Genomic DNA, 9,258 nt, shown 5'->3' on the forward strand with positions numbered 1-9,258 from the left:
GGGGTTTGGGGGAGCAGCACGGCCATGGGCTGCATGGAGGAGCCAGTGCCCACTGTGCCTGCTTCACCTGGCTCTGTCCTTCTCCGCAGGGCAGAGCTCTGCAGGCTCCCAATGCCGCAAGGAAGCCCCAGAAGGTGCAGGCAGGTAAGAGCAACACAGGGACCTGGAGGGCTGGGCCGCACTCCCAGTCCATAGCCCCCTGCTAACCTAGCCCTGGGCCCCCTCCAGCTCTGCCAGTACCCCTCACTCCTGACCCGCTGCCCCTGCTAACCGAGCCCCACTGGTGCTGACCCACTTATTCAGGACCCCTCTCTGCGTTCCCAGGGGCCCCCGAGGGGCTGGAGCTCCGCATGGTGGGCCAAGAGCCTGATGTGGGCCAGGTGAAGGCAGCCGTGGCCGGCTTCATGGCCCAGTTCCACGACGAAAGCATCTGCAACGTGGAGCTGGTGGCCGTTGGCACCCAGGCCCTGCGGGAGCTCAGCCAGGCCTCACGGTACCACTTACCCGTCAGCCTCCAGCGCCTGCCGGGCAATGTGCTGCGGGTGCGGGGCGCCTGGGAGGATGTGGCCAAGGCCGTGGCCGCTGTCCACGCCAGGATCCAGGCTGCCCAGTGCCAGCGGGTGGAGGCCGAGGTGCTGTACGGGCTGGTAAAGTGGCAGCACCTGGCCCCGGCCGGCTGGCGTCCCTTTAGTGTGGCCACCAACCAACAGCTGGAGACGGCATATGCAGAGATCGAGTGGGACGGGCAGAGATCGAGTGGGACGGGCAGCGGGTGGAGATCGACCTGCTCAAGGCAATGGGCGTTGCGCCAGGCACTGGGGCCCTCATCCACCTCCGCCGGGAGATCTGCCTGTTGGGTGAGGAACCATCCCCCTTCCAAAGACACCTTCCCCACTGCCCCACTGCTGGAGGGGCACCGGTGTGGGACTGGCTGCCTTGGGGGCAGGGAATAGGCCATGGCTCCGTTCCCCTCCAGGGGGTGCCAGCTCCCATCCAACCTCAGGGGACTGGGAATGGGGCAGGGAATGGGGCACGGGGCCTTTCCCCTCCTGGGGGTGCCAGCTCCCATCCAGCCCCAGGGCAGGGACTGGGCCTGGGGCGGCTCCCCACTGACAGACCCCATCTCTCATTGCAGACAGATGCCTTGCCCTGCACTGGGAGCCCATGGGCGAGAGCCTGGTGAGGCTGGTGGAGCTAGCGGAGCGCTCGGAGGAGTACCGGGAGATGGCTGAGGGGTTTAAGCGGATGGCCCTGGGCTACTGCATCCTCCACGTGAGTGTGAGGGGCTGGGAGGCTCTGGGGCTGGGGCTGAGAGACACCCCCTGTGGGTCCCAGAGCCCAGTCAGGGGGAGAGAGGAATCTCTCCTAGCCCCAGCTAGGGCGGAGGAGTTCAGTGAGCGGGGGCTGCCCTGGCACTGCCTGGTTGGGGGGGATGGGACAGAGGTCTTTGGAGGGCTGTCTGTGGGGGCAGAAAGGCCAGACGGCCACGGTCATTGGGGGGTGTCCTCTAACGGAGCTGCAGGAGATTGGGGACCTGGGACTGAAGCTCAGGCCAGGGCAGGATGGGAAGACCTCCAAAGGCTGGGTGCCCCCCCATCCCACATGGCGGTGCCCTTGGCAGCTCCTGGCCATGCCCACGGTCCCTACCCTGCCTCCCGCAGATCCAGAGGGTGCAGAACCGGGTCCTGTGGGTCTCCTATTGCTGGCAGTGCCGTTGGATGGAGGAGAAGAACCCGCCGGGCGAGCTCAACGAGCATCTCCTCTACCACGGCACGCAGCCCGAGAACAGGCACTCCATCCAGGAGATCGGCCTCAGGATCACCTGTCGCAAAGGTGGGTCTGGGCCCCCGGGGGACTTCTGGGCTGGGGGCACCAGGACTGTATGCTGTCCCCGCCCCCCGGGCCACCCAGATGGGAACTGGGGCCCCCTAGAGGGGACAAGCCCCGTGTCCCATTTCCTGCCCCCCTTAGCCAGCCAATCCCCACCCTGGGGCTGGATGGGAGCCGGTGCCCCCTAGAGGGGAAAGGCCCCATGTTTCCGCCCCACTTGAGGGGAAAGGTTCTGTGTCCCATTCCTCACCCCCCAGCACCAGCCAGTCCCCTGCCCTGGGGCCGGTTTGGGGCCGGTGCCCGCCCTAGGAAAAGGGCCCTGTCATAAATATAAAGGGAAGGGTAACCACCTTTCTGTATACAGTGCTATAAAATCCCTCCTGGCCAGAGGCAAAATCCTTTCATCTGTAAAGGGTTAAGAAGCTCAGGTAACCTCGCTGGCACCTGACCCAAAATGACCAATGAGGGGACAAGATACTTTCAAATCTGGAGGGGGCGGGGGAAAGGCTTTTGTCTGTCTGTGTGATACTTTTGCCGGGAACAGATCAAGGATACAAGCCCTTCAACTCCTGTAAAGTTAGTAAGTAATCTAGCTAGAAATGCATTAGGTTTTCTTTGTTTTGGCTTGTAAATTCGCTGTGCTGGAGGGAATGTGTATTCCTGTTTTTGTATCTTTTTGTAACTTAAGGTTAGAGGGATTCTCTATGTTTTGAATCTGACTGCCTGTGAGATTATCTTCCATTCTAATCATACAGAGTGTTTCTTTTATCTTTGTTTTGTTCTTCTAGTAAAGTTCTGTTTTTTTAAGAATCTGATTGGGTTTTGAGGGTCCTAAGAAACCCAAGCTGGTCTGTGCTCAACTTGTTTATTCTCAAGCCTCCCCAGGAAAGGGGGTGTAAGGGCTTGGGGGGATTGCTGGGGGAAGAGGAACTCCAAGTGGTCCTTTTCCCTGGTTCTTTGTTAAAGCGCTTGGTGGTGGCAGCATACGGTTCAAGGACAAGGCAAAGTTTGTGCCTTGGGAAAGTTTTTAACCTAAGCAGGTAGAAATAAGCTTAGGGTCTGTCAAGGTTCCTTCCCCACTCTGAATTCTGGGGTACAGATGTGGGGACCTGCATGAAAGACCCTCTATGTCCCATTCCCTGCCCCCTTAAGCCAGCCAGTCTCAGCCTGCGGCGGGTCAACGCTGGCACTCCCTCAAAGGACAACGGCACCGTGTCCCATCTCTCAGTGTCTGGGGGTGTCTGTTCTGTTCTCTCATTTCTCACAGTGGGCATCTATGGCCAGGGCCTGTACTTCGCGGCGGAGGCTGCACGGTCGGCGGACTAAGCTAAGCCCGACGCCCATGGGCACCGCTTTATGTTCCAGGTGCGGGTGCTGACAGGGCAGTTCACCCAGGGCAAGAAGGACATGGTACTGCCCCCGGAGAAGCCGGACGGGGGTGGCCGTTACGACAGCGTGGTAAACATGGTCTCCCGCCCCAGCATTTTTGTCACCTTGTTCGACGACCTCACCTACCCTGAATACCTTATCACCTTCCGGGGCACCAGGCTGCCCCTGAACTGAGAACTGTGCTGCCCTGGGACAGGCCACAGGACCTGGGCACTGCTTGCCTGGCAGCCAAAGAACAGCTGTGGGGCCGGGCAGCATCGGGCATGGAACATGTGCACATGTGTGCTCGCGCATTGGTTAGATTCGGAACCGCTCGGCTGCATGTCCCCGGCCCTATACTGCTGACAGCTAATGGAGATTCTCAAGAGCATTCCTGGCATTCACAGCTCCAGCAGAGAGGACTGACTGGGCCAGGGGATGGGAAAGAAAGATGAGCTGAGACACATCCTGCTGCCCCCCACCACTCAGTTGTGTGTCATCAGCCCAGTACAGCTGCCCACTAGTGGGGATTCTCCATTTGCCAACAGCTGAGGGAATGTCCAGCTTGTTTCTGGGAGGCTGTATAATTTCCTGTTACAATCTCCTGGCTGTTTCAGTCCTGTGGGCCTGACTCAGGGAAGGGCACAGCATCTTGTTGATCCAGCTGCACCCATGAGGAAGGAGGCATGCTGGTAGGAGAAGATGGTTATAATTTCATGTAAATCAAAATATTTCACAAAAAGCAGGGGGCTCTGAAGGAGTTTTCTGGATAGGAAAAAGCACACTGCAATGAACATTTTCATTGTTTTCCAATCTCAATTCATGTCTTGATTCTGCTGTCAAATATCTAAAAAAAAATATTTTTTTGGATTATTTTGGTCCCCATCCCCCCTTCGTCTTCTTCTTTTTAAACATTTTCCCTACTGGACATGCAGGTGAGGGGACTTATATTGTCCCTCTAGTCCAGTGATCTCCAAACTGTGGGGTGTGCCCCTCTATGGGGGTGTGGAGGAACATTTGGGGCGGGGCACAGCAAGCTTGGGCCAGCCTGCTGTGGGGTGGGGAGCGAGCGCTACAGAGCCCTGCTCTGCGCCCAGCTCCACTCCATCCCCAGCCCCAGCTGCTGCTCCCCTCCCAGCCCCTGGCCCTGGCTAAGGGTTGCCAGGTGTCCGGTTTTTGACTGGAAAGTCCAGTCGGAAAGGGGACCTGCCCGTGTCCAGTCAGCATTGCTGACCGGACACTAAAAGTGTGGTTACCTGCAGTAAACAGCCTTTGCCACTCAGGGGCAGGAAGCCTGGAGGAGCATTCTGGGATGGCTCCGGCAAAAGAGGTACTGGCAGCTCCCCTGTCCTGCCCCAAGCACGACTCTCCCTCTCCGACCTTTTCCCAGCCACCCCCTGCCCTCTCACCCTGGCTCCTGGGGGATTGAGGACTAGATAAGGGGGGACATGATTGAAAATTTTTGGGGACCACTGCTCTAGCCCCAGATCCTTTCTACATAAGACAGCAGATCAATGATCCACCCAGCCCGGTGACCCTTTTATGTGCCTGCCCTGATGCATGGGTCCCTTCAGTCTCTCCTGCCCAAGTTGCTCTGGTGTGGTTAAATAATGAAAGGGTCTTGGGCCTGGAGTGAGCGTGACTCTGTATCCTGGTGAGCCTGGCCCTCACACGGGCTAGGGGAGACCCCAGGTCTAATTCTCCTGCTCCAGTGAGTCATTATTCATCCCCACTGGAACAGCTTCAGCAGAAGAGACTTAGAGAGCCCTGACCACTGAGTTAAGTGACACCATGTCAGGGTTCCTTCCCCACTGAATTCCGGGGTACAGATATGGGGACCCGCATGAAAGACCCCCTAAGCTTATTCTTACCAGCTTAGGTTAAAACTTTCCCAAGGCACAGATTCCTTTCTTGCCTTGGGATCGCTGCCACCACCAAGTGATTTAACAGACAATCAGGGAAAGGACCACTTGGAGTCCTAGTCCCCCAAAATATTCCCCCAAGCCTACACCCCCTTTCCTGGGGAAGGCTTCAGCATATATCCTCACCAATAGGTTACGAAGGGACTACAGACCCAAACCCCTGGGTCTTAGAACAATGGAAAAATCAGTCAGGTTCTTAAAAAGAAGGATTTTATTTAAAGAGAAAAAGGTAAAAGAATCACCTCTGTAAACTTAGGCTAGTAGTTAACCTTACAGAGTAGCAGTAAATTCAAAGAGCACAGAGGAACCCCCTCTAGCCTTCATTTCAAAGTTACAACAAAACAGGGATAAACCTCCCTCTAGCAAAGGGAAAATTCACAAGTTGAGAAAACAAAGATAAACTAATATGCCTTGCCTGGCTGTTACTTACAAGTTTGAAATAAGAGACACTTGTTTAGAAAGATTTGGAGAACGTGGATTGATGTCCGAAGAGCGAACGGCCACAGAAACAAAGAACCCAAAACAAAGCCTCTCCCAACCCCAGATTTGAAAGTATCTTTTGTCCCTATTGGTTCGTTTGGTCAGGCACCAACCAGGTTACTTGAGCTTCTTAACCCCTTACAGGTAAGGAGGCATTTTAGGCTACCCTTATGGTTATGACACACCACCTGCTCCTCCAGCCAGAGTTTAGATGGGACCCGCTCCTGTAGCCCAAGTCTGGGGTGCAGGAGCCTAAGCACAGGTGCGGATTGGGGCCTATAAGTGCTGCCAGGTTGGGTGGGACAGATTCTGGGAGGTTTCAGCCCATGATATGAGTGTTCATTAAAGATGAATCTTTCATGCCTGGCATCTCCAGAGTGAACCTGGAGGGCTGGCGACTCTAGGGCCTATGCGCGGTGCCTGTGATGAAGGGTTGGCACAGAGGGCAGCCTATTCCGGACTGCACCATCTTTTGTACTACTTTCCGGCCAGCTGCCCTGCCAGGACACCGTGCTGACCGACCGTCGCTGAGAGCCATCCAGACTCCAGCCGGGGCCATCAGCATTCAGTGTCTCCTCCTGCAGCCCCCTCCAGATAATCATGGACCGGGGCCTGTAAAGGGAGGGGAAGACCAGCATGATAAATTGGGATGAACTTCATCCTTTGTACTGAGTGTCATACCAATGGCCATACTGGATCAGACCAATGGTCCATCTAGTGCAGGGTCTCTTCTTTGCCAGAAGCTGGGAATGGGCAACAGGGGATGGCTCACTTGATGATTACCTGTTCTGTTCATTTCCTCTGAGGCACCTGGCATTGGCCACTGTCGGAAGACAGGATACTGGGCTAGATGGACCTTTGGTCTGACCCAGTATGGCTGTTCTTATGTTCTTCTAGACCAGGTGCTGTAATGGGAATGAAGCGAACAGGGCAATTTATTGAGTGATCAGCCAGTCCCAGCTTCTGCCAGTCAGAAGTTTAGGGATACCCTGAGCATGAGCCCTTTGCACCGAGATAGGGCCCTAGTTAAGAGCTGGGTCCTAGTGTGTGGGGGGAATGGGCAGGGGGCATCTCCACACAAGGTTGCACAGGAGACTGGCTGGGAGGAATGCTGCTCAGCATCACTAAGTTCCTTGCTGACTCCACAGGAATTAAAGTAGAGATCCAGAGAAAAGGCAAAGCTCTGAGGAAGGGCGGATGAGTGACTATAGGGCTCAGAAAGCAGTACCCAGGTCTAGGGAAGCTAGACGGCAGGATCTGATGGCCCTAGAGTGGGCATCAGACAAGAGATCTCAGCACCGGAGTGTCTCTGTGACAGTTCCATCCAGATCCAGTTGGCTTGGAAGAGAGAGTCAGAAACTGCATTTTCGCTCTTTGCTGTTCTTTCTTCTCCCCTTTTTGTGCTTGTGTCTTGATTTGTCTTCTAGGAATAAGATCCGACTTTAACAAGAGCAACCACAACTCCAGCCCATCTCCACAAACATCTTCTCTTTCCCCGCAAAGGACGGTTATCACCATCTTTGATAGCATCCAAGAGACATAGGGAGCTTTTCTTTCTAAAAACTCTCTCCACCTACAGGGCCAGGGAGCAAGGGGTGTTGTTCAACTGAAAGCTTGATTTAATACTTCACACTTCAAACACTCTTCAGCCTTCTTTTCTGTATCTTTAATGGAAGATTAATGAAGTAGTTATAATGGCATGTTTGCCTTGCGACTGGGCAGGCAGCGGTCTCTGCATACCAAACTCTGAGCCTTGTTTGACACCGTTTTATATCAGCTGGTGACTGGGTTATGTTGACTCTTTGGGCCCATGCAAAGTAGAACCCCGTTTATCGGCTCCTCCGTTATCTGGCCCTCTGCATTAACTGAACAACCAGGACTCCAGGGCCAGAAGTGGGCAATCTCTCCTGTGGCCGCTAGATGGTGCTAAAGCCCCACACATCCAGCTGCAGCCACTAGATGGCACTGCAGCCTCGCACTTCCCCGTTTTCGGTTTATCTGACTTTTTGATTATCCGAGCTGGCCCTGGTCCCAATTAGATTGGATAAGCAGGGCTCCGCGGTATGCCATCTAAATGAATACGGCATGATTCACACAAAGTACCTTCAGAGTGGTAGCCGTGTTAGTCTGTATCACTAAAAAGAACGAGAAGTACTTGTGGCACCTTAGAGACTAACAAATTTATTTGAGCATCTGATGAACTGGCCCACGAAAGCGTATACTCAAATAAATATTTTAGTCTCTTAGGTGCCACAAGTACTCCTCGTTCTTTTTACAAAGTACTTTGAAATCTTTGGGGTCACGATGCTGCTGAAGAAAACTGCTCAGTTCTTGTACTGCCCTTGTCTGCGTCAAGGGAACATCAGATACGCCACACTCAATCCAACCTGAGTGCCATATCAAGTCCAGCATCCAGTCTCTGACAGTGATCAGACCTGGATGTTCAGAGGAAGGTTCACAGCAGAGAGATGTGGGATAAGCTGCCCCACAGTAGTCTCCAATAATTAGAGATTGGCTTAAGCCCTGAATGGTGTTTAATATCCCTTCCAAAAATGTTATCATAATTAACTATAACCCTGGATATGCTTCTTATCCAATCCTTATCTGTCTCTTGCTACATTTTTGGTCTCAGTGTCTCCCTGTGGCAATGAGTTCCGCAATCTAATTATGTGTCTTCTCCATGACATCTGCACAAGCGTAGAACACCCTTCCAACAGCAATGCACAAAACCACCACCCTCATCTTATGCAGATCCTAGGACAATGAGAAGAGGTCTCGGCTTAAAGCACTTTTTCATTGCTCTATTATGTTTTTGTGCTTCTCTTCTTCTCTACAGCCATGCTACTGCATGCACTGGAATGGTTAGACTAAATGGACATATAGCTGGTCTATATGCAGAAATCCAACGGCAGCTAACAGGCCACTTCCACTTTTAGACTACCTGCAGACTTGAGCCCAGTGAACACTGTGTATGGTCCCGATCCTGCAGACAGATTCACTGTCATGCGGGTGCCTGGACTCACATTTAATTGCACTGGGATTATTCATGTGTTCGACCTATTCACTGGACCCAACCATTTGCAGGGATGGACACTATCAGCATATTTATATGAGCATTGGAGTTCAGTAAGCTTATCACATTAAAAAGGGAGCTCTATCAGGTGCAATTGGGCCTACATTTTCACAAGGCTCCAAAAGCTAGGCCCTGAGGAAGAGATAGGAGAAAATCTTGAATGCCGTGGAAATGATCATGTGAAGATGGATGCTTGGAGTTACAAGGAGGGACCATGTTCGGAACGAAGGAAGTAAGGGAAGGGTGAAGGTGGCACCAGCTATAGAAAAACTGAGGGGATCCAGGCCAAGATGTTTTGGGAATGAGGAAAGAAGGTCGGAAGAATATATAGGAAACAGGGTGTTAAAGTTAGAAGTGGAAGGGAAGAGAAGGGCTGGAAAGTCCCTGTACTAGTTTCTGAGGAACTGCTTCAAGACAGCTTGGAATGGCAAAAAGGGAATCACAGAGCCAAACCCACATAGATGGCAGAAGGTGAATAACATTTCCATTCAGACAGTGTAGTAAAGGGTTCAGACACTGTATTGCAAGATTGTGATGTTATAATCTTCCCCATGTAAGGAGAAAATCCCATTCAACAGGCCTTGA

The 9,258-nt window shown here is 53.2% G+C and overlaps 1 protein-coding gene across 1 annotated transcript; it reads left to right on the top strand.

Moving 5' to 3' along the window:
• Positions 1–569: 569 nt before the first annotated feature.
• Positions 570–7,143, top strand: LOC141997734 (protein mono-ADP-ribosyltransferase PARP15-like). The gene is made up of 4 exons (XM_074970155.1): positions 570–857; positions 1,136–1,272; positions 1,662–1,833; positions 7,028–7,143. The coding sequence occupies exons 1-4, from the start codon at positions 797–799 to the stop codon at positions 7,141–7,143; spliced, it is 486 nt and encodes a 161-aa protein (XP_074826256.1). The 5' UTR covers positions 570–796.
• The last annotated feature ends 2,115 nt before the right edge of the window (positions 7,144–9,258 follow it).

The sequence above is a fragment of the Natator depressus genome, chromosome 13 (assembly GCF_965152275.1).
Source record: "Natator depressus isolate rNatDep1 chromosome 13, rNatDep2.hap1, whole genome shotgun sequence".
In the NCBI taxonomy this organism is placed as follows: Eukaryota; Metazoa; Chordata; order Testudines; family Cheloniidae; genus Natator; species Natator depressus.